Genomic DNA, 25,817 nt, shown 5'->3' on the forward strand with positions numbered 1-25,817 from the left:
CATGTGGGTATCATGTTATGTGGGGATCGCTCCCATGTGAGGCCCCTCGGAATTGGGCCTCACCATATGGTGAGCTTGAGCGCAGACACAGTTTCCCGTTGGAGGCAGTCGAGATTGGGGAAAGTTAAACTGAGATCAAAGGATATCTAAAAGCAACTTTGCTAGACGATAAGGTGATACCTATGTGGTCTGAGAAGACATTGTGTTTATTTTCTGTTTCTGCTTTTTATGACTTTGTCTACCCATTTGCTGGGTCCTGTGCTTGTTCTTGTGACTGCTGTTTGCTTAGATAACAGGCTTACTGCCTCTCTGGTGCCTTGCATAGATAGTTAACTTTTTAACTTTAGTTTTCACTGCTGTTTGCACAGTTAACAGGCTTACTGCCTCTCTGGTGCCTTGCATAGATAGTTAACTTTTTAACTTTAGCTTTCCCCAACCTGATAATGAGACCCGTCTGGATGACTTGATTGTATCGGATTATGTACCTGATTTTACTATTGTGTTATCTGCTGCCTAAGCTCGTATCCCAGGACTTTCTGTTCCCTTTGATGTATGAGATATTGGTGTCTGTTCCTGCAAATGAAGTAGGACAAAGATATATATACTAACTGTGTGCAAAAATAAATTGGTCACTTGAGCAAAAGCTTACTTGACCCTCCGGACCTCTCTATGCTTTCTCTCTTTTCTTCCAGCGCACTCCCCTATTCAGGTTGGAACCCTCTTGCTGACCAAGAGTCCCCGGCAGACGTGCCGGCCGCATGGGAACGCAGAATGTTACACCACCACCCCCAAGAATGCAATGAAAGGGGCACTTCAACACTGTTGATTTCTCCCCTAAAATCTGTAACTCCAGTTTAATCATGAAAATACATCCCACATATACAAACTAAGGAACATTTTACAAAATACTTAGCCAGCACTCTTTAAAATGGCCTAGATCATGGGAAACAAGAAAAACACTGAGACAGTTGCAGATCAGAGGGGCCTAAGGAGACGTGACAACTAAGTGCAATGTGGTATCCTGGGCTGGATCCTAGAAAAGAAAAGGGCATTACTGGAAAAACTGGTAAAATCCAGATAACAGTAAGGTGTCAATGCTGGTTTCTTAAACTAATGTATCACAGTAATATAAGAGGAATATTAAGGGAAGAGTGATTGAAGGATACAGGGGAACTCTGTACTATCTTTGCAACGTTTTAGTAAAATCTAAAATTATTCCGAAACAAAAAGTTTATTTAAAAAAAAAAGTTTCCAGAGCACACCAGAGGTTATCTAGTAGCCACGGATAAACTTTCTTGAAGTAAACACCACCACCAATAAATCCAATCACCAAGCTGAGTTTCCATAAATATTTCAAATGTCAAATGTAACACCAAGAAAAGTCCTAGATTAAGTCACAGAATTACTAAGACCATGACAGTCATCAATTCAACTAGATTATTACAGATAGCTTACGATCTTTTAGTAGTCTGTTACACTTTAGAGAATAAAACCTAAACTCCTATAAGCTCTGAAGAACACAGCCCCTTGGTTCTCAATCAGCAGGATTTATTCAGAGAGATTAACCTTCTCAAAGTTTCTGAACAGTGTCAAGCTCATTCCCACCTCAGGGCCTTTAGCACTTGCTTTTCCTCATCTGTCTCTTCACAAAGCTAGTTCCTTCTTACCTCTCCGGTGTCAGTTGAGTATATCACCGTTCAAGGGACTCTCTGAACACTCCACATAACCATTCTTTTTTTCATGTTTCAATACAGCACTCAATAAACTGCATGAGTTTGTTTATTCGTTCTTTTCTTTTCCTTCCTTCCTTTTTTTCTCTTTCTTTCATACTTTCTCCACATAACCATTCTGTTTTTCATGTTTCGATACAGCAATAAATAAATTGCATGAGTTCTTTCTTCCTCCCTCCCTCCCTCCCTTCTCCTCTCCCCGCCCCCTCTCGATTCAGGGTCTCACTCCATCACCCAGCCTGGAGCAACCTCTGTCTATCAGATTCAAGCGATTCTCATGCCTCAGCCTCATGAATAGCTGAGTCTACAGGCAAATGCCAACACACCTGGCTAATTTTTGTATTTTTAAGAGATGGAATTTCACCAGGGGTTTGCCATGTCTCGAACTCCTTACCTCATGTGATCTACCTGCCTCAGCCTCCCAAAGTGCTGAAAATACAGGCATGAGCCACCACACCTGGCCAACACTTTATTATAAAACCAACTCTGTTTCAGATGATTTTGCTCAACTGTAGGCTAATGTAAGTATTCTGAACACATTTAAACTGGGATAGGCTAAGCTACGATGTTTGGTAGGTTAGGTGTATTAAATGCATTTTTGACTTTTGCTGGGTTTATCGGGATGTAAGGAGCACCTGTATTTTATTTGGCTAACTGTCTAATGTCTCTCTCCTCTACTTTCTCATCATATTATTCCAGAGACAAGGCAGAATTATCCATGGAATCCCATCCTATAAATGGAATATTGTGTTGAAAACTATATCTTCTCTTTTAGTAATCTTAGTTCTATCTTTTGGAGCTTGATAGTAAAGATTAATCCTCTCTCCAGAAAACAAGCCTAAAAATATCAGTCCGCATATGTATTACACTGACTCACTGACTATTCTGCATAATCTATGTACTTTTAAAATGATCCAAAACGATCTCTGTAATTTCTGAATTGAAAAACCTTAAATATTTCATATTTTAGTGAAGTTGACACTGTTGTAAGTACAGGAATTCCCCTGCTGGTTACCAGCAGCTTACATTTACTAGATTCATATAAAATATTACTATTACATATATGTAATAGTATGTAATATATACTCTGTAATATATACTATTACCACACAACAAGTGCTTTTTACAAAGTATTCAAGATAGAAGGGAAGGCAATCAGGAATTTACATATATATGAGATATTAAAGTTATCTGATAATATTCAGTCAAGACCCCAAAACATGAATATACTCTTTTAATCAATGTTGTCATTTCTTCCACCTCTCTCTGGTGTTCATCTTTTCATTCTTATTGCTACTGTTCGTATTTCAGTAAAGCCCTCATTATCTATTTTACCCACCTCCAGCCACAAAATGTTGGTTGCATACCATCACACCTCTGTGAGAAAACCCAGAATGATTCACTACTTCAAATCTAAGCTTCATTTTCAAGAGTTCAAAGTCTTTCAGACTATTCCCCAAACAAGGCTCTGATCCAATCTCATTTTTCTATGCTCATAATACATGTTTGTTTCTAATTCTATGCCTTTGTCTCTTATATAAGTTTGTGTTTCTTGATTCAATGAGTCATGAATTTCTCAATCTTTAAGTACTGCCCTACTTAGAAAAAAATACATTAGAAATTCTTGGTAAGCAGTAGTTCCATTATTCAAATGTTTTCCTTTTAAATACACTTTTCTCCTCTGTTTTATCAGGAAAAACAAAAAGGCTGCTGATTGTCACTTAAAAAGAGAAAACTACATTCTTAGGTGTCTTTAAGTTACGCTGGAATTTGGAAACTTCAAGCCAAATTACAACAGTATAACAGAGTACTCAAAAATCAAAACAGCAAAAAATAATGGGCACATGAATAAAAAGCAAAAAGCAATTTACTTGTAAATTTTCAAAGTGCCACTTCATTATTACTATGCTAAGGACAACAGTATCTTAAAATAATAAACCTTCATAGTCTTCCACTTACCAGTCAAAATGTGTATTTTTCCAAGACAAAACAGTTACCTAAATACATAACAAAGATACCAATAAATACCTGTGAAAGACTATTTCTATAGTGAAGAAAATTAGTAAAAGTATTGATATTGATGACTATAAATTTCATTCAAGTATATTAGACTAACTAAAGTTTAAAGGTTTCAAGTTCAAAGGCAAAGAAAGATAATTTATCAAGCAAATTAAATTCTGTGATTAGTATAATTCACTCACTGTGGGTGAAGTAGTTAAAAATCTTTCCTAATTCTCAAAGATGTTCATCGAAACCACTTTATAGTAGCTGAAGGGAAACTGAGAGCAGTACTTTATTCTTAAAACATGAAATATATATTTCAAACGTACATATTTATATCAAACAGTAACTAATTGAATTATACCAAACATCCTATAGTACTCACTACCATATGATAATCATGATCCAAGCAAAAAAACTAAAGAAAAGCAAGGTCAGATGAACTTAATATTCAACTGCTGTACTTTCAAGCTTCCTATTTTTTTATGTTGAAAAGGTTTTCTAGTTCTAAGGTTTGCCTAGCTGTTGAACTTGTACCTCCTCAGAATTCTGGTTTAGCCAGAGCTTTTCTTTAAAAAAAAAAAAAATTGCAATAGAGGAAATTATGGTCTAAATCGCAAAGATGACAAGAAATCTCAGCAATTTAAATAGACAAGCCTTGAAATAATACAGTGATCAAAGTATCAAGCAGCCTAATGTAACCCAGCTGGCTCAGGCTTATCATATATGGTATTCATTACCACAACTGAACTATTTAATCTACTTCCTGGTGTCAACAAAAACTTTCTGCTATTAATTCCTCCCAGTTATGGACCTGCTTAAATTATTGCGCTTTCTGATAAGACAACTCTTTGTCCAAAAAAAATTTTTTAAAGGAGCAGGTGTTATTTTAAATGTTTTAGAAATGGAACCATGGTTAGTAAAACCACAGAAACCACAGTGGCTTTGTGTTATTAGCCATTTATATAAGGTTATGTTGATTTCTATGGCGGTAATAGGTGACTCATGGTTAACATAATTTTGTAAGGGATCACGTTTTAACAAAAAGGTAAACATATGCATGTATCCAAAAAGAACTATTCTACAAATGTTTGAAATTCAAGTAAGAGATATATACACTGACAAAGATAATACAGGTTAGATTCTGCTAGCCAGTCCTCTTATGCATACACAACTTCTCCATCACTCATGTAGATCCTTGTTGGTTATAACTTGCAAGATTTTGAAGCTATAGCTCTTACTACCTTTAAATGGTTAAATGTTTCTTAGTAACTTGTTTTACACATAATTTGTTTCCAAAAAGACTCCATTTAGGCAAAGTAAAAATGCTAGGATTATTAAATCTACCACAACATTTGTGCCAAACACTGAAGCAGCAAAAAAAATTATATCAAAAAATAAAAAGAGAAAAAGAAGAAAAGGGGAGCATGATCATGGTTACTATCACTGGATTTACTTGTCTGTCTCAGCCATAGGTACCAGAACATTGAAAAGATGAATTGTAAGAGTTGTTCATGGTGCACATCTCTATTTTTACAAATAGCTATTTGGACTGGTTACAAAGGAATCACTAACTGCTCAGTGTTTCATGAGTGGCACCCAGCGTTCACACAGATTCCTTACAGCTAACTGATCCATTTCCTTTCCATGCTCTCTTCTCTTTCATTCTGCTTGCCCAGATGGCAGTCACAGCAGATTGGAAGCATTGCACAACATACTACTTAACCATACTGTGTACTCAGTAAAGAAGGAAATTCACATGACAGGCTTTATCAGTATTGTCTGTTTAAGTCATCTGCAAAGCAATGTATTCTAAAAAGCCTTCCTGTGTCATCAGTCAGGCACTGATTTCCTAAGTCAAATTAAACCATCTATTCAAACTATTATTTGTAATTGCATTCAGTGACATTTAATAAGAACATATTTTTCTTCCCCTACCCTACCCAGCTTGATCTGTACTTTCAATTAGTTTCTCCATTACATGTAGCAAAATAGTAGAGGTTGTGCAGACTTTCAGCAGTAAAATGGGTTTGGTGTCTATATATATTCAACCACTGCTGATTTTCTGTTGAACTTCATTTTTACTTAATATAATACCTAGTGTACACCCAGAAACTTCAGAAACCTTCTAAAACCCGGTGCAAAACTTAATATTCATTTGATTTCAGTTGTGTTGATAGTAAATTATAACATCAAGAAACAGCCTTTTAAGTAAATACAATATGACTACAAGTCACAACTGCAGACAACGGCATCACTCACTGTGATTCTGAAATACTGGAATTACTGCCACCTCCCTAAATTGTGATAGATTATATATTAGATGGACATACTGGGGTTTCTAATTCTACACATACCATTAATTTGAAACTTGGCATCTCTGAGACTCAGTTTCCCATTCGCTAAAAGAATTAAAAAACTTCCTCCTGTGATTCTCTTTGTAAATATGAAAAGTAAGGCTGCAGAGATCTAAGATTCCAATTAGTAGTAAAGCCAGAACTTTATCAGAACTGTAGCCAGAACTGAGTCTAGATTTCCTGTTATGCCTATCTGAAAGTTTGATACATATGTGTATGTGTATATATATATTTTTTAATATACATTTTTAAAACATATATATTTGCTACATATATATATTATAAATATATTCTATTTTAGAAATTTTCTCAACTAAGAACTATAATGGTATATGTGTACACACATTGCTTCCATAATTGGATACTAGTATCTTTTCAGGGTGCTCAGAAGATGCAGAGACAATTTAGACAGAAATGCAAATCTGGATTCTTAAAAAAAAATCAGCGTCTCAGGGAGGTAACCCAGATATAGCTTAAAATGATCTTAATACTACATACAATGTCTATACCACCCCATTCCTCATTTTATCAACAGAGAAAATAGCTCATACACATCAAGGTATTTTATCACCATCCTTTATACAACCCCTCATCCTCTTCTAATAATCTTTTTATAGTTTTATTTCATCTTTTTTCATGGTGCTGATGATGCTGGTAGTTGGTGGAGGAAGAGAAATTAAAATATTAAGAAAAAACAATCCACATTACCAAGAATCTTGGTAATAGACTTTTTAAAAAACTGAGTACATTTCAAGCATTGGGAGTTGCTACCAAATGACAATGAATCAAAAGTAAAAATTAAATACTTCTAATATGACAAATAAAAACAGAGGATCAACTTAGAAATTTTCAAGAACAAAACTGTCTTATGAAACAAATATACATTCAGAATCATTTTCAATTACAATCTTGGAGATACATAGTTTTGTAAATATGTGTTTATAATCCCAAGTCATTCTCCAGCTAAACAAAAATATATTCCAGACACATTTACCTCCATATTAATATAATATTCACCGTTCAACTCTGATTGACTAACATCATGCACTAAAAAGTCTCCTCATGCTTCTCATGTTCAAGTCAAATACACTGCTTAACACAGCTACGTTCTATAAATAACAAATATTTCAAAATATATCTGTAGCAGAAATGTAGGTAAGCAAAGGCTAAAGTGCCCAGCACACAGTTTCCACTCAAATATTGGTTTGATTAATAAACAACAAAACAAGAAAGAAAGAAAAGCAAAAAGGAAGCACTAAAGTGAGAGCAGATGAGCCTGGAAGCACAGTGACTCGAGGACAACTGGAATTTGTAGGACTGCTGCTGCTGCTGCTGTCATTACTGTCTGCTGAGGATAACAGCATGTGACAAGTCTAAGGAGCCCCAAAGTGGGTTCTGCTGCCAAACTCCTTCTACCACAGTTGCTGGTTGTGAGGTTAGTAGCCTACCACTGAAATATGTCTCTACAAGGTAGTCACCCATCCAATTCTACAAACCAGAAAAAAGGTTTCTGATTTATAGAACCAGAAAAAAAAAATTTCTGCAAAGACCACTGGAATAATTGTATGACGCTCTCACTGGTTAGTTACATAGGAAAGAGAGGCTGTCTGTATTATCAAAAGATGATGTCTGTTGCTTAGATGTTAGAGGGCAAATGTATATGAGAGTAAGGAAAGAGGGAGACATGGGGTTGCATTATAAACCTACACTGTTATATTATTACTTAAAGTCAAAATAAATACTGTCTTTGTTTTCAACTAGATCAGAAAGCATCTAAAATGTACTAAGTAAAAATTACTGGTTAGAAAAAAAGCAGTAAGTAATACTTGTGGTGAAGTGTTAACAGTATGAAAACACAATTCCGAAACTGCTAATACGTAACCCACGAAGCATAATCTCAAACAGATAAAAGAACAATCTCGAAACAGATTAAAGTTCCACAAAGTATGAAAATTTCACCTAGAGAGATATGAATGTAAAGCAAATAGAACACTTTACTGGCATAACTAAGACAGCACTTTTAGGATGAAGGGCAGTTTGGAAAACTCAGTATCAGCACCAAAACATCAAATCTAATTATAATTAATTATCAATCTGTAAAAAATACATTAGGTAATATATTCAATTGAGGGAATGAAACTGAGTAGCATTTCTCCTGGGCAAGATAGGAAGCAAGTTTGAACTTGAAAAAAGAATAGCAAGGATCCTTGGTTACATACTGTAATTGTGACTTTTTGACATTTTAATTAGTACTAAAACAGCTCATTTTAATGGCTATTACCTTAAAGTTTAGTAATAAATTCAAATATCTTTACCTAAAGTTGTTGTGGGTCAAAAGACAGACAGTTTTTATTTAATTAAAATTTAAACCACCGGGAACAGTAATTTAAGGATTACATTTTTAGACTTGGGAAACTTAGGAATTTTAAATACTATTTAAGTACTGTATCCACCTGTAATTTTCAAATCTTACAGTATTACTTTAAGTCTGCACAAAATTTGAACAGGTTTTACTTGGCTTGTTTCCAAACCATAGCACTTACGCTTTGGGGACTAAGGGAGAGTACAGTGTAAAGCGCTTTAATTTCTTTAAGCAGAAAAATCTTTTACCTTGACCACATTTTCAAAAGTATATCCTTCTACGTACAAGTTTCTCAACTCATTTTTTAAAAAAGGAAAAAAAACTAAATTGTAAAACATGAAATGCAAAAATATTTTACAAGCCTTCAAAATGAAGCTAGACTTTGTTCCTACTATTGTATTTAAAATCTTGAGACACTCAAACTGAAAGATCAGAAAAGCCACAGAAATACTGAAATTGATGCTTCCTATTCAGATTTTACCTCCCTTATATTCAATCACCTTAATAAACCAAAAACCAAACACATAAAGTAAATTTAGGTTTTTAAGTTAAAGTTTCAACTCATAAACCAGGCTTTTCTGAGTGATCCAAAAAAATGTAAGTGAGAAATAATATAAAGTTCATTGCTCTGATTATTTAGTAGTAATTCATTAAATGTGAACAGTTTAACATTTTCAAAATATTATGTAACAAAAAGATGAATACCAAGGGAAATTTTATCATAAATCAGTGTACAGATTCTCTCTAGTTACCTGCTTATATAATGCTTCTAAAATCAAGTATCTATTAAGTATTTTACTAAATATTTTAAATAGAATCAACTGCAATATGGGCCCCAAGGTTCTATAAACATGACACTAACATCATTATAAGGAGAACTTCCAATGTATAAAAACAAATATCAAAAGCAACTTCTCTGGCTGGACACTAAAGCAACAGCAATATCTAAAAAGTATTTTCAAGGAATATAATTATCTCTGAACAATAAAGATGTCAAATAAAAAATACGTATGTATTAGTTTGTTCTTGATTTCTACAGATGTGTGTATCACTTATGAGGACAAGATATAAAAATAATTGGAACACATTCACAAGACACAATTTTCTTGTTTAACAGTTACTTAAAATTGCAACTGACATCTATTTACAGAAGCAAATTTCACCACTCCTGTGAAGTCATCCCCGAAAGGAATTACTGGCTGATAGCTGGGTGTTCCCATCATTTTTTCCTTCCATAGTCTACACTTACATCAATTCTGTTTTACATTTTTTTTATGTACACATTGTCCCTCCCACTTAAAATCTTTGACACAGTAACCAGGATTTGGTGTCTATCTTTTTTACTTTCCACTCAAGTAATTTGCTGGCTAAATGCTGAAGTGAATTACTATGGACTAATTTCTTTCTGGATATTTGAAACATTTTATTATATCTCTATACTTGACCACAATTATATGAGGTCACTAGGTAAATATGCTCCTATTTCTCCAGTAAATTTCAAAATATACCCCAAAATTGTCTACATATTATTTCTAACATTCCCACCAAAAAAAAAAAATCATTTTTAAAAATGCTACAAAAGAAACAGAAGTTTTAAAAAACGAATCTGTCAAAGAGACCACGGTGATCACTGACTATTCATACAGATGGGGGTAAGACAAAATAATAAGTAAACATATGTCTATCCACAAAATGTTCCCATCTGTCTAAAAAATATTGAAAGCTTTCTCTGTCCAAATTCAACTCTTCCCTGAGCTCAAAAGCAATACAAAGGCGAAACAGTAACTACAGACTAGGTTTCCAGCAGTTTTACCCTGGGTGTGAGCTGCAGAAAAACTAAGAGAAGGAAGGTGAGATTTGAGGAAGCAAGTAACCACGCAGAGATTTTCTCCAACGAAAAGTATAGCAGATTTTCCCCAAAGTAAAATATGACTGACTTACACAGAAAGCACTGCAAATAACATCACCAAACTTACTCTTTCCAAACTGTCATACAAAAATAACCCTATGCAGTAAAAAATTATTCTGAATACATCATATTTTAATTACATTTTTGTCAATTAATATTTTAGCCTCTGAAAGGATTGATTCTACAACACCGCTCTTCTTTTGAAAACTTCAAGAAAATATGTAAATGGTCTACGCTAGTATCTTATCCAACACCAAACTTGGTTAATACAAGAACAAGCAATTTTCAAGTAACAATTTTCTCCTCCTGAAAATGATCAAAAACAGCTAAAAGCTATGTGTAGTATGTATCACTACCACGTGTATTATCACTTTAATAATTATATGTGGTACACACATGAATACTGTCTGACTGAAAAGGCATTATTTCATTCCCCTAACTGAATTTTAGGAGTACAATGCAGTCATCATGCTTCGTTTTGAAATCAACCTATTTTGAAGGCCAAGGGTCATCCTTTATTTGTAGTAAGCAAAATAAAAAATTTGCTACTCCAAATATGAAAATTATGGATTTGGCTCTGATGGAGAATAAAGTAAGCTTCTTATATCACCTGAAATATTAAATCAATTTAGTCTGCTGAAAAGCAAGACAGTAAGTTATTGAATCTGTGTTCAATTCAGTGTACCTTATAACATATTTAAGGAATTTGGTTGTATAAAACAGTATCTGAATTTTATCAGATGAAAATATTTTTCCCTTTTAGCAAGCCTCGGATTTATGTTTGAGAAAACAAATTAGTCTCCAGTTCTGCTAAGCTTGATAATAGTGCCCCCTAATGGGAATTTTAATATGAGTTTTTCTACTCTTTTTTTTTCTTTGAAAAAGCATATATTCTCTAATATGATCAAGTTACCTCACTTGCAAGTAGAAGGTAAATTTTATAATACAAAGTTTATGAAGATTTAATCCATTGAAAGGAGAGTTACCATATCTGCAAAGACAAATTGTGAATTAACAGAAACAAACAATAGAAAACTAATAACCATAACAGTTTTCTAGGTTTTAAATCATCCAATAACATAATCTAACACAGCACAATACAAAACATTAATCTTATAAGGAAATTATCATTCTCATTGTTCCTAGTACTCAAGTGAGCAATTAATATGTGCTAAATAGAAGATACCAGAGGCAGAAAAAAATTGGTTCAGAAGTCATACTATGTTGCACAGCTCCAAAGTATAAAGCTGAGATTTCCATCCAGGTTTTTTGGCCTCATACCATTACCTTTCCACAATGCCTAGTCACTGGTCAGCAACCACGAATCACAATTTAATATGTGTTTTCTTTTTAAAGGAAAAAGGCACTAAAACTAAAGCGGTAACTACCTATTCTGATACTTCCTAGGTGTGCCAACGAAACAAACATCCTACATTATCAGTATTTTCATTTCAGTGCTCACAATATATTATGGACTCAGTCAAGATTAAAGGTAACATCAAGAACAAATAACACAAAAAAAATTATGAATTTATAATGAAAGAGAGGGCTTACTGTCTTATTCTTTACAAGAGAGGAAGAACAATAAGACATGAAGTTATATAAATCACAGGTGGTCAAAATTTCTTTAAGGGCCAGACAGTAAATATTTCAGGCTTAGGATCTATATGGTCTTAGCCATAACTACTTAACTGTACCACTGTAACAGGAATAAAGCCACAAAAAATACGTGAATGGGCATCACAGTGTCCCTACAAAATTTTATTTACAAATCAGATCACCGTTTGCCAATCTCCGATTTAAATCATTTATTAACATTTCACTTTTGGACAACAGATTAAAAACCTCCTCTGTACATGAGGCACCAAAACAAAAACAAAAACACTCCCCCCAAATACCCTAAGCAACCTGAAATACATACTCACTAAAATTATGAAATAGTTGGTACATAACCTCCATGAGGTGGACGGCACAAAAAAAGGTATTTCTCTGAAAAACTGCTAGTTTTAGAGAGCACAAAAATAACAGAAAAGCAGTAAGAAATGTGGGTCTTTACCATGATTTTTAAAAATCAACATATAGGACTATTCTAAAATAGATCCATATAATAGAAAACTTTAGTTTTTATCTAAGTTTAATAAAAATCTATTGGTGACTACATTTAAATACCCATTAATATAGAGTATACGGGTTAGCAAGGAGGGGAAAGACTACAGGACTTTTGAAGGAAAACTACAAAACACTGCTGAAAGAAATCACAGATGACACAAACAAATGGAAACACATCCCACGCTCATGGATGGGTAGAATCAATTTTGTGAAAATGACTATACTGCCAAAAGCAATCTACAAATTCAATGCAATTGCCATCAAAATGTCACCATCATTCTTCACAGAACTAGAAAAAAAACAATTTTGGAACCAAAAAAAGAGCCCGCATAGCCAAAAGAAGACTAAGCAAAAAGAACAAATCTGGAGGCATTACATTACCCAACTTCAAACTACTCTGAGGCCATAGTCACCAAAAAATATGGTAATGGTATAAAAACATGCATACAGACCAATGGAACAGAATAGAGAATCCAGAAATAATGCCAAATACTTACAGTGAACTGATCTTTGACAAAGCAAACAAAAACATAAAGTGGGGAAACGACACCCTATTCAACAAATGGTACTGAGACAATTGGATTGCCAAATGTAGATGAAACTGGATCCTCATCTTTCACCTTATACAAAAATCAACTCAAGATGGATGAAAGACTTAAATCTAAAACCTGAAACCATAAAAATTCTAGAAAATAACATTGGAGAAACCCTTTTATACATTGGCTTAGGCAAAGACTTCATGACCAAGAACCCAAAATCAAAGGCAACAAAAACAAACATATATAGATGGACTTAATTAAACTAAAAAGTTAATCAGCAGAGTAAACAGACAACCCACAGAGTGGGAGAAAAATCTTCATAATTTATGTAACAACAAAGGACTAATATCCAGAAACTACAACGAACTTGAATAAATCAGCAAGAAAATAACAATCCCATCAAAAAGTGGGCTAAGGACATGAAAGAAGATATGCAAATGGACAACAAACATATGAAAAAAATGCTCAACATCACTAATTATCAGGGAAATGCAAATCAAAACCACAATGCAATACCACCTTAATCCTAGCTAGAACGTCCATAATGAAAAAAAAACAAACAAAAAATTATAGATGCTGGTGTGGATGTGGTGAAAAGGGAACACTTTTGGTGGGAATGTATGGAAAGCAGTGTTTGGCAATTCCTTAAAAGAACTAAAAGTAGATCTACCATTTGATCCAGCAATTCCACTCCTGGGTACCTACCAAGAAAAGAAGTAATTATACAAAAAAGATACTTGTACATACGTTTACAGCAGCACAATTTGCAACTGCAAATATACAGAACCAGCCCAAATGCTCATCAATCAATCAGTGGATAAAGATAATGTGGTATATATATATTATGGAATACTATTCAGCCATAAAAAGGAAAAAAAAATGGCATTTGCAGCAATCTGGATGGAATTAGAAACCATTATTCTAAGTGAAGTAACTTGGGAATGGAAATCTGAACATTTTATGTTCTCATTCACAAGAGGGAGCGAAACTATGAGGATACAAAGGCACAAGAAGGATACAATGGACTTTGAGGACCTGGTGGAAAGGGTGGGGTGGCAAGGGTTAAAAGACTACACATACAATGTACACTGCTCAGGTGATGGGTGCGACAAAAATTCAGAAATCACCACTAAAGAACTTGTTCATGTAACCAAACACCACCTTTTCCTGAAAAACCTACTGAAATAAAAATATATATATTAAAAATAATAATAAAACCTGCTTCCCCCAAAAAAGAAAAAAAATATTAACTAGGAGTTATATTGCATTGAAAATGCTAATTGTGATAAAAACACAAAAGAACAAAGAAAAATTACTATGGTGGGAAAGAAAATAAAGACAAAAATAATCATGTCCAATATCTGTGTATCTAGAAATATGTGAATACAACATTCAAGGCCAGAAGGAAATGAGCCTTAGTTTATTAACGTACCATCGGATCATATCCGAATTCACTGTCTTTGTGAGGACAACTGGATTGAGAAACAGCACTTGGCAAGTTTGTCATCTTCTTTCAACTCAGAGTTGGGTGAAGTATCAAATGCATAATAATGGGCCCTTTAATTCTGAATAAAAGACAGAGGTCCTAACTTCTCATTTTACAGAAGTACAGTTAGAATGGAAACTGTGGCTATCACCATCAAACCTGTCATCTTACCAACTTCTTAGAGAAACTATGGCAAGGCTCTGAAAGACAGAAAAATTAAATTTTCACAGGGAATGAATTATCTGAGATGAAAAAGAAAGAGAGGAAAGAAAGGATAGAAGTAGGGAAACTTAAATGGAGATAATGTAATATGGGAAAGTTCACACTCAAAATGTTTGAATGGAAAGCACAGCCAGCCAGGAGAAAGGGCAGAAGACGTCACACAAATAAAAAAGAGGGAACATTACCATCACCAAGAACACAGTCATCGTAAAGGGTTTGAGAAGTAAGTGGGTATCAGAAAATTTATGAATATTTTTTAAATTCTCATGAAAAATAAAATGGAAAGATCAACGCAAGAGAGAATCTAAAATTTAAATCTATCACATGAGGTTATAAAGAGCTAAAGAATACTGTTGTCTTAGATTTTTCACATGTGTAAGAAAAACGACAATTCCGATTAGTTTCTAAAGGCAGACCAAGAAAAACTTATTTACTTGTTTTACACAAAAGGTGGATTTCAGATACGGAAAAATGACCTACACTCAACATCCTTTAACCTTTGGCATACATTTCACTAAGAGTCTGAGAGCAACATATTATAGGTTTCAATCCCTATACTGCCAATTCCTAGTTAAATGATTTCTGACAAGTTATTTATTTCACTAAACGTCAGTATCCTAATTCTGGAAAACGGAACTGAAAAGACTTTCAACTATGCAGGCAATTTACATACAGTACACAGAATACAATGACTATTTTTTATTATTTAACACTAAACTGAAGTTTATCACAGGGCTATTAAAATATTTTTTAACACTTAAAATTGTTTGATTTCAACTTAAAAATTTTTTAATTGAAATGTTAAAAATAAATTTTTTAAATAATTTTTTAATGGAAATGTTTACATTTAAAAAATATTAAATGTTTTAATTCAAATGTTTAACATACATATTCATGCTCATTTTCTCTCTTGACTGCCACCATGTAAGATGTGCCTTCTGCCTTCTGCCTTCTGCCTTCTGCCATGATTGTGGGGCCTCCCCATCCACACAGAACTGTGAGTCCATTAAATCTCTTTTTCTTTATAAATTGTCCAGTTTCAGGTATGACTTTACCAGCAGCGTGAAAATGGACTGATACAGTAAACTGGTACCAAGAGTCGGGTGCTGCTATAGATACCGGAAAATGTGGAAGCGATTTTGCAACCGGGTAACAGGCAGAGGCTAGAAAAGTTGGGATGGCTCAGAAGACAGAAAAATGTGGGAAAGTTTGGAACTTCCTAGAGACTTGTTGAATGGTTTTGACCAAAATGCTGATAATGATATGGACAATGAAATCTAGGCTGCGGTGATCTTAGATGGATATGAGGAACCTGTTGGGAACTGTATTAAAAGTAACTCTTGCTATATTTTTGCAAAGAGACTGGAAAAGATTTGTGGAATTCTGTACTTGATTGAGAGAGATGATTTAGAGTATCTGGCGGAAAAAACTTCTAAGCAGCAAAGCATTCAAAAGGTGACTCAGATGCTGTTAAAAGCATTCAGTTTTAAAAAGGAAACATCATAAAAGTTTGGAAAATTTGCAGCCTGACAATGCAATAGAAAAGAAAAACCCACTTTCTGAGGAGAAATTCAAGCAGAAATTTGCATAAGTAATGAGGAGCTGAATGTTAATCACCAAGACCATGGGAAAAATTTCTCCAGGGCATGTTGAAGACCTTCACAGAAGCCTCTCCCATCACAGGCCTGGAGGCCTAGGAGGAAAAAATGGTTTTGTGGGCCCTCCTACTGTGTGTAGCCTAGGGACTTGGTGGCCTGTATACTAGCCACTGTAGCCATGGCTAAAAGAAGCCAAGGTATAGCTCAGGCTGCAGCTCCAGAGGGTGCAAGCCCTTACCCTTAGCAGCTTCCATGTGGTGTTGAGCCTGCGGGTACACAGAAGTCAAAAACTGAGGTTTGGGAACCTCTGCCTAGATTTCAGAGGATGTATGGAGGCAGAAGTTTGCTGCAGGATCAGAGCCTTCATGTAGAACTTCTGCTAGGGCAGTGCAAAAGGAAAATGTGGCATTGCGACCTCCACATAGAGTCCCCACTGGGGCACTGCCTAGTGGGGCAGTGAGAAGAAGGCTGCATCCTCCAGATCCCAGAATGGTAGATCCCCCAATAGCTTGCACCACACACCTGGAAAAGCCACACACACTCAACGCCAGCCCATGATAACAGCCAAGAGGGAGGCTACACTCTGCAAAGCCACAAAGGCACAGCTGCCCAAGACCAAGGGAACCCACTTCTTGCTTTAGTGTAACCTGGATGTGAGACATGGAGTCAAAGGATATCATTTTGGAGTTTTAAGATTTGACTACCCCACTGGATTTCAGACTTGCATGGGGCCTTCAGCCCCTTCATTTTGGCTCATTTCTCCCATTTGAAATTGGTGTATTTATCCAATGCCTGTACCTCCATCGTATCTAGAAAGTAACTAACTTGCTTTTGATTTTACAGGATCACAGGTAGAAGGAACTTGCCTTGTTTCAGATGAGACTTTGGACTGTGGACTTTTGAGTTAATGCTGAACTGAGTTAAGACTGGCAGGTGGCTGGGAAGCATTGATTGGTTTTGAAATGTGGGGACATGAGATTTGGGAGGAGCCATGGGTGAAATGAGATGGTTTGGCTGTGTCACCACCCAAATCTCATCTTGCATTGTAGCTCCTGTAATTCCCACATGTTGTGGGAGGGAGCCAGTGGAAGACAACTGAATCATGGGGACAACTGTCCCATACTGTTCTCATGGTAGTGAATAAGTCTCACGAGATCTGATGATTTTATAAGGGGAAACCCCCTTCACTTTGTTCTCATTTTCTCTCTTGCCTACCGCCATGTAAGACGTGCCTTTCGCCTTCTGCCATGACTGTGAGGCCTCCCCACCCATGCAGAACTGTGAATCCATTAAACCTCTTTTTCTTTGTAAGTTACCCAGTGTGGGGTATGTCTTTATCAGCAACATGAAAATGGACTAACACAAATAATATTTGTGTCCTTGCTACCCAACTTAAGTAATTTTATCAATAAAGCTGAAGTCCTCTGTGCCCCTCTATACTTCCCCTTCCAGAGGTAACTATTACGCTGAATTCAGTGTTTATTATTCTCACACACGTTTATACTCTTACTACATGCGTATCTTTTATCAGTATGTAGTATTACATTGTCTTTTAAAATTTCACACAAATTGCAGCATGTAGTACATAGTCTGCAGTTTGCTTTTTCTCTACCCCAAGTGAAGAAGCAGAGAAAACTGGCAGGAAAATCAAAGAATTAAGGTTTTGTTTTTCTTATCAGTTAAAAGGTCCTAATTTTTTTAAAAAAATCTAATCTTGCGAAGTCTACCTATGTAAATTCAAATACACAGTTACTCTTCTCAATCTGTAAAATTAGGATAATAATCTGTGCTTCTTACCCCATGTGCAACTTTTGATATAAACATTCTTTTAAGACTTCGAAAATAAAGAGCTTGCAGAAATTTAAAAAATAAAAAATAAAAATACATGTTCATGAACTAACATACTGGTCAATTCAAGCATTTCAAGCTCATAAAAGTAGTTAGCTTCCAATGATCTAGAATCAGTAATATATTTTGTTTCATTCACCTAATATAATTGCAATCAATATTATTTCTTCATATTCTAAACCTGAGAAAACTGTGTGACAGTGTAAACTGTTCTGGAATAGATTCTACTCCCAACTGTGCCACCAACTCAGTAACCAAACAAATAAAGTAAAACTCTCAAGCTCCTCACTTGTAAACCAAAGAAAATGCATTAACGATCTCTTCTTTTCCAGCCCAAAACTAGTGATTATTTAAATATAATTAAGTACCCCCGGATATGTGCATTAACAGGGAAAAAGAGAGCTAATACTGCCAGGATGAACTGCAGAGAAATCTCAATCTTAATTCTGTGGGAGGTAGATGAAATAGGGAGAGCATAGCTAACTTTTTTTTAAAAAGAAGATGCACACTGCATAAACATTTAAACAATCCAAGTATATTAGTATTCAGGTGCCTAGAACAAAAGTAGCCTTGGTTAATTTCTAGAGGAATTACTTTAATGAAAAACTGCTTTGCAGACAAATTGCAAGGTATTTCACTTTAGCAAGCATATACTTTGTGTCTATTACATGTTCAAGGTACTACGAAGGTGTGAAGTCAAATGAAATAAATAACAGTCTATCAAAGTTAAAGTGGTCACTTAAAAGTCATTTAGAAAATGACAAAAAGGAAATTAGGAAAAATCCAATTTACAATAGCATCATAAAGAATAAAATACTTAGGAATAAATTTAACCAAAGAGGCAAAACACTTGTAAACTGAAACTACAAAACACTGCTAAAAGACGATGCAAATAAATGGAAAGAAAAGCCATGTTCAGAGGTTAGAATACTTCATCTTATTAGGTTGTCAATACTACTCAAAGACAGATTCAATGAAATACCTATCAAAATCACAATGACATTTTTTGTAGTAATAGAAAAATCTATTCTAAAATTCATATGGAATCTCAAAGAACCCTGAATAGCCAAAACAATCTCAAATGAGACAAAAATTGAAGGTCTCACACTTTCTGACTTCAAAACCTATTACAAAGTTGCAGTAATCCAAAAAGGATAGTTCTGACATTAAGACAGACATATAGACCAATGGAATAAAACAAAGAGCCCAGAAAGAAACCCTGGTATATATGGTGTCAAATGATCTTTAACAAGGGTACCAAGATAACTCAGTGGAAATGGACAGTCTCTTCAACAAATGGTGCTAGGAAAACCAGATATCCACATGCCAAAGAATGTAGCTGGACCCTTACCTTATATACAGTACAAATATTAATTCAAAATGGATTAAAGACCTAAACATAAGACCTGAAACTTCTAAAACTCTACCAGAAAACAGAGGAAAAAACCTTCATGACATTGGATTTGGCAATGATTTCTTCAATATAATACCAAAAGCACAGGCAACAAAAGCAAAAATAGACAAATTGGGAGTACATCAAATGTAAAAACTCCTGCCCAGCAAAGGCAACATACTAAAAGAGCAACCTACAAAACGGTAGACAATACATACTGCAAACCACATATCTGATAAGAGGTTAACATCCAGAATATAAAGAACTCCTTCAACTCAACAAGAAAAATAAACAAGGGACTTGAAGAGACATTTTTTCAGAAATACAAATCACTAACAAGCAGATGAAAAGATGCTCAACATCAGTAATCATCAGAAAGTGCAAATCAAACCACAATGAGATTATTACCTCCCATTTGTTAAAACGGCCATTATCAAACACACAGAAAATAACAAGTCTTGACAAGGATATTAAGAAATCAGAACCCCTGTGCAAGATCGGGAATGTAAAATGGTGTAGCTGCTATTAAAAATCATATAGAAGTTCCTCAAAAAATAAAAGATAGAATTACCATGCCATACCACTTCTGGGCACATATCCAAAAGAAAATGGAAACAGGATCTTGAAGAGATATTTGCACACCCATGTTTATTGCAGCATTATTCACAATATCCAATAGATGGGAGCAACCTAAACGTCCACTGACAGATGGCTGGATAAGGAAAATATGGAATATATAGATAATGAAATATTATTCAGCCTTAAGAAAAAAGAAGGAAATCCTGTCATTACTACAACATGGATGAACTTTTAGGACATTAAGCTAAATAAAATAAGCCACTCGCAAAACAAAAAATGCCACATGATTCCACTAACGAGGTATCTGTTGTCAGACTCTTGGAAACACAAAGTAGAATGGTGGTTGCCGGGGGTGAAAGAAGTGGAAAAAGGGACTGTTCAATGGATACAGAGTTTTGAGTTTTGTAAGATGAAACAGTTCTAGAAAACTATAGCACAATATGCATATAGTTAACACTACTGTAAGGTATACTTAAAATTTTTATGTGCTTTTTACCACAATAAAAAGTTACATAGAAAATGAAACCTGAGAGTTCAAACAAGTGAGAAGTTATTTTAAACCTGATTTTAAAAAAATCTTTTAGATGTTGACTTTGGCCTTTGACATGAGCTTTTAACTGCTATCGGCCTTTACTAACAAAGCAATTACACCTGTAGTACAAAAATAAAATATTCCTAAAATGCTTGAGGAGTACCTTCTTTTTGAAGCAGAAAATTGAACTCTTATCTCTTTCTAAACACTGGCTTAGTCAAAAGAGGATAGAAGGGAATGGATAACAGACACATAGGAATGATCTATGTCCCTCAAAACTTTAGTTATTTGGCAAGCTGACTTCATATTGACAAATTGACAAAGTCAACATCAGCACAGATCCTATCCAAACTATTACAAATCAGAATCACAAATTCCAAATAAGTAAAAGCCAAACTAATGACATCTATGGTATATATCCTCATTTCCCAGAATTTATAATTTTCTCAAAATATTAGAAATCAAGTCAAGTAGGTTAGCCTGACATACTCCCAATTCATACATTATCAAAAGTTACAGTGAGACCTGTGTTAATATCCATTTGTATGCACTGCAAAGACACACACTTGTGATGAACACTCTTACCTTCATCAAAGTCAGCATCATCCTCTGTGTGCTGAGGGAAAGGAAAGCAGTTGGTAATTTCAAGTCGATCTTCTACAACCAGGCCCAAAAGCACTCCTTGAACAACTTCAGTTCCTTGCCCTTCTTCTTGATAATGTTTGATTATCTTTAATACCACCTAAAAACACACACACACACAGAAGGGAGCTTAACAACATCCTACTTTATTATTTCCTTTATTTCTAAGAAAAAAATAAACAAACCATACTCACAGGTTTGCAAAACCACAAAATTAAATAAGAGGAATAAATAAATGTCTTACAAATCATTTCCTTTACCCTTACATAAATAATAAAGCTCACATAATCTAAATATATATCTGAAATTCCAGGAGTTTGACTCTATGTCAAAAATGTCCATGTATGGACTTATGCTCTTAAATCAAGGCTCCCCCATAGTCTGGCATCTAAGAGTTCCTTCAGCCAAATCAAACAATACTCCCTCAACCTGAGGCTATTATTGAAGAAGTGATCCTGTTAACAGAAAGACACATAAATGACAAAACCATTAATAAGATACAGAGATAAAGGTCTCAATTATCTGGACACCTGAAAGCAGAGCCTTCTGCCAAATTCTCATTTTGCCTTTCTCAACAGACCATCTCCATAGTCAGAGGATGCAACAACGGGAATATGTACCCACACATATCCAACAAGAATCTAGTTGGTAACAAAGAACACAAAGAGAGCAGTCTCCAGCATGATTTAGTTTTCCTCAATCGGAAGGATTTGAGGGAATGTGTTCTCTTTCCAGATCCATGACAGGGCATAGTTTTAAGGGCAAAAACTTCCCAGCGCCATGCCCACCTCCCAACTCTCTCCATCCGGGAGTTTTAACAGTTTATGTTTGAATTTCACGGGTGCGGGAAGAAACTAAAAGTCAATCACTCCAGCGGAAGTTCTAATGAACTCCTTTCATTGGCCCAGGATCTTGGAGAAGGTGGTGGTTCCTCCCAGGATAAAAGTCCGTGTCCACACACCTGGCCGGATTTCCCCTCTGAAATCCCCTCCCACACTCTTCGTGGAAGTCTTTCTCTTCTTCTCCTAAATAAAATCACCTTTCTGCAACACTTCTTGGGTCCAATATTTAATTTTATGAGCATACAGCGCACCTGCAGGGGTCCCATCACTTATTCTTTAAGGGATAGGAGTCCAAGAACCCACAGCATTCTCTCAGGGGAGCTGTGCCTCACCAGCACCCAAAAAAAACCCCGGTTACAGATTCATTAAACAACCTCTAATGGAATAACCAGGTCCTATATAACTCTCTCCCTGAATATTCTCATAAAGATAAAAGAGGTAACACTGTGTATGGGTGGACAAGCAATTAAAGTCCGTAATAAGAATCATCATCATTAATAATTTTGTGTGTTTTTTTTAGGTGGTTCCTACAACATGGGGTTAATATATGTAAAGTGCTTTTCATAGTGCCTGGCACATATTATTAACAATAGTAACATTAATATTTAATATAAGCCCATGGCCTGAAGACCTAAAAGGCAACACAGTCAAAACTATAATGGAAAGTTCGCAGAGGGAAAATAAGTTTAACAAGAAAATGACAATTTATTTGTATGTTACTAATTAGTGCTTCATTTAAAACAAATATATTATTGCTAGAAACTAATTAATGGGTGGGCCAGGCAGACACAGGGCAGGCAGCTACTTCTGTGTGCAGACTGAGCCCACAGGTCAGCTCAGCCATAGGAGTGGCAAAGAAACAGCCTAAGAGGGAATCAATGTGGTTGTCAGCTAAACCTGCTTCCGCAAAAGTGGAAATGAAGCTAAAAAGGGCAGCAGGAAAGGATAAATCTTCAGACAAAAAAATGAGAACAAAGGGAAAAGTGGAGCAAGGGAAAACAGGCCAACATGGCTAACCAGGAAACTAAAGAAATTTGCCTGCACAAAACGAAGAAACTAAAACTGAGAAGAGTCCAGCCTCTGATGAGGCCAGAAAGAAATAAGCCAAGTTTGATTAATGTCAGAATACACCGTGTCTTATCAGTGGTCCCTATTTTCCTTCTTGTACAACCCAGAGGAATACTGTTATCCACTATTTTGTAAACAAAAGTTTGCGTGAGATACTGAATTATGGGAGGGTTTCACTGTCTTGAGTATCACCTTAACATTCCATAGTTGGGGGGTTAGCTTTTATATCCTACAATAGAAAGCATACCAAATGGCAATATGGAGTTACAGTCCTGCATTTAATGTCTTGAACATTTTAAATTACCTTTATTCCCACATTATTTTTTAGTAGAATTATTTCCTAAAGAGAAATACTGTTTGATCATGGCTCTCCCCGTCATAATGGTGTGCACTCTGTAACATTTTTGGTTGTGGTAGTCCTGTTTTTCTAATTAACTTTGTTAATGTGCTGTGGAAGATTGAAATTTTGAGTATGTAGTCTGTATGCTATTATATTGTGAATTGGTGGGATCTATGTAACAGCTTATCAACATGTGAAAATACTGGTTCTTGATAGTCTCTTCAGGAAAATTTGCTTCCCAATTTTAAGCTGGAATGTCACTAGAATAACTTTTTAAAAATTACAACACATGGCTTTTTAGATTTTCAGTACCTATGTTAAGAATTTTGTACGAATCCTCAACACAACCAATAAATCAATTATGAAAGAAAAAAAGAAACTAATGACCAGTTAATAACACACTACTGAACATTACATGACATTCAATAATCCAATTATTTCACAGGTGTTACCCTATCATGTAATTCTCACAACAACCTTAGGAAAAAGGTACTGTTATACTCATGTTATAGATAAGAAAACTGAGGCAGAAAGAAATTAAGTAAATGGCTAAAGGTCCCACATCTAGGAAGTTGTAGAGCCGAGCCAAGATTTAAGCCTAGTTGAAGTCCAAAGCTTGTGTGTATACTTTAATAACAAGATGATTCTCATGTTAGCAACTAAATTGATAATTAAAATAATCAGTAATAGACAACAGACATACAGTAAAAACTGTGTTATGAATAGACCCAAGACGGCACCAGCAAGACATGGAACTCCAAAGGAGTACAAGCAGTCAGCAGGGAAAAGAGCTCAATATGGAGTAATACCAACCAATAAGATTAGCAGACCTTCAATATTGTGAAATGAAAGAAGTGCACAAACCTTACACATTCCTTTATGAAAGACCTCTCCACTTCTTGAAAGGCACAAAAATGAACTTGATGAGTCATACAAGTATGGGTATGAGTTCCAGCTCCAGCATTTACTAGCTGTGACCTTGAGAAAGCTATTTAATCTTCCCAAGCCTTAGATTCTAATTTGCAAAATGGCACTATTTCATAGCATTACTGACACTACTAAAAATGACAAAATATAGAGAGTTCTTTGCAGAGTCTGCCATATAATAAGCACTCAGTAAATGATAAATATTGTTCATTTTTGTCAATAAAATGAAAGAACTATTTAATGCTTATTCAACATACCTCTCTGCCAAGAAAAAATATTTTTACACTTAAAAAAATAGAACAAACAAGGATGATTAAGAAGGGATAAACTAAACTGATAAAGAGTTATTATAAACACATCTACCAATTCATCTGGTTTACCTAGATTTCTTTATACCTACCCCCATTAATGAGATAAGTAAAACACTACTGAAATCAAAGTGAACAAGAGATGCTAGAAGATATATGAACTTAACATAGTTCTTCAGACAAATTCTGGAAGTGATTCCTAAACAGCTTATTCCTACATACGCAAAAGGGAATACTGATGACTAGGACTAGCACAGTTTCACACAGAAGCCAGGTGAGGATAACCTCACCTCCAGTTATAAAGAAAATAGCAATAAAAAATTATTAATATATTTTAAAACAAATTATCACAGTTCAAACTATATCGAAAACCGCTGGCCGGGCACAGTGGCTCATGCCTGTTATCCCAGCACTTTGGGAGGCTGAGGTGGGCAAATCGCCTGAGGTTGGGAGTTTGAGATCAGCCTGACCAACATGGAGAAATCCCATCTCTACTAAAAAATACAAAATTAGCCAGGTGTAGTGGCACATGCCTATAATCCCAGCTACTCAGGAGGCTGAGGCAGGAGAATCACTTGAACCCAGGAGGCAGAGGTTGCGGTGAGCCGAGACTGCACCACTGCACTCCAGCCTGGGCAACAAGAGTGAAACTCTGTCGCAAAAAAAAAAAGAAAGAAAAGAAAACAAAGCAAACTGTCTTATTTCTAAAACGAGTGAATTAAGGACAATGTAATAACCAAACAGTACACCAGGCTTGACATGCCTGCAAAACAGCCAATGTAATTTTATGTAGTATCAACAGAAGCACAGTGCTCCAAGTAAAAGAAATAATTATTTCACCCTTTCAACACCACTGAACTGTTATCCTCAGTTCTTTACAATGACCCAAGAGAAAATTTACCAGTAACAGTACCCAACTAAGAAATGAGAGAAGCACAAAAATCAATCAGTACAAGTAAGAATACACAAAAAAGGGTAATTACAAGAGAGAAAGCTTAAAACCCTGTCATAAGAACCAGTTCAAT

The 25,817-nt window shown here is 35.2% G+C and overlaps 1 protein-coding gene across 2 annotated transcripts in view; it reads right to left on the reverse strand.

Moving 5' to 3' along the window:
* EIF3H (eukaryotic translation initiation factor 3 subunit H) overlaps positions 1-25,817 on the reverse strand; it is a 109,778-nt gene that overhangs the window by 57,837 nt on the left and 26,124 nt on the right. For both annotated transcript variants that reach the window (XM_021671343.2, XM_021671342.2), the window contains exon 2: positions 21,251-21,407. In XM_021671343.2, coding sequence (XP_021527018.1) covers positions 21,251-21,407 — 157 coding nt within the window. The remainder of the gene's footprint in view (positions 1-21,250; positions 21,408-25,817) is intronic.

Source organism: Aotus nancymaae, unplaced genomic scaffold (genome assembly GCF_030222135.1).
Source record: "Aotus nancymaae isolate 86718 unplaced genomic scaffold, 86718_ANA_hifiasm-v0.15.2.pri h1tg000036l, whole genome shotgun sequence".
In the NCBI taxonomy this organism is placed as follows: Eukaryota; Metazoa; Chordata; class Mammalia; order Primates; family Aotidae; genus Aotus; species Aotus nancymaae.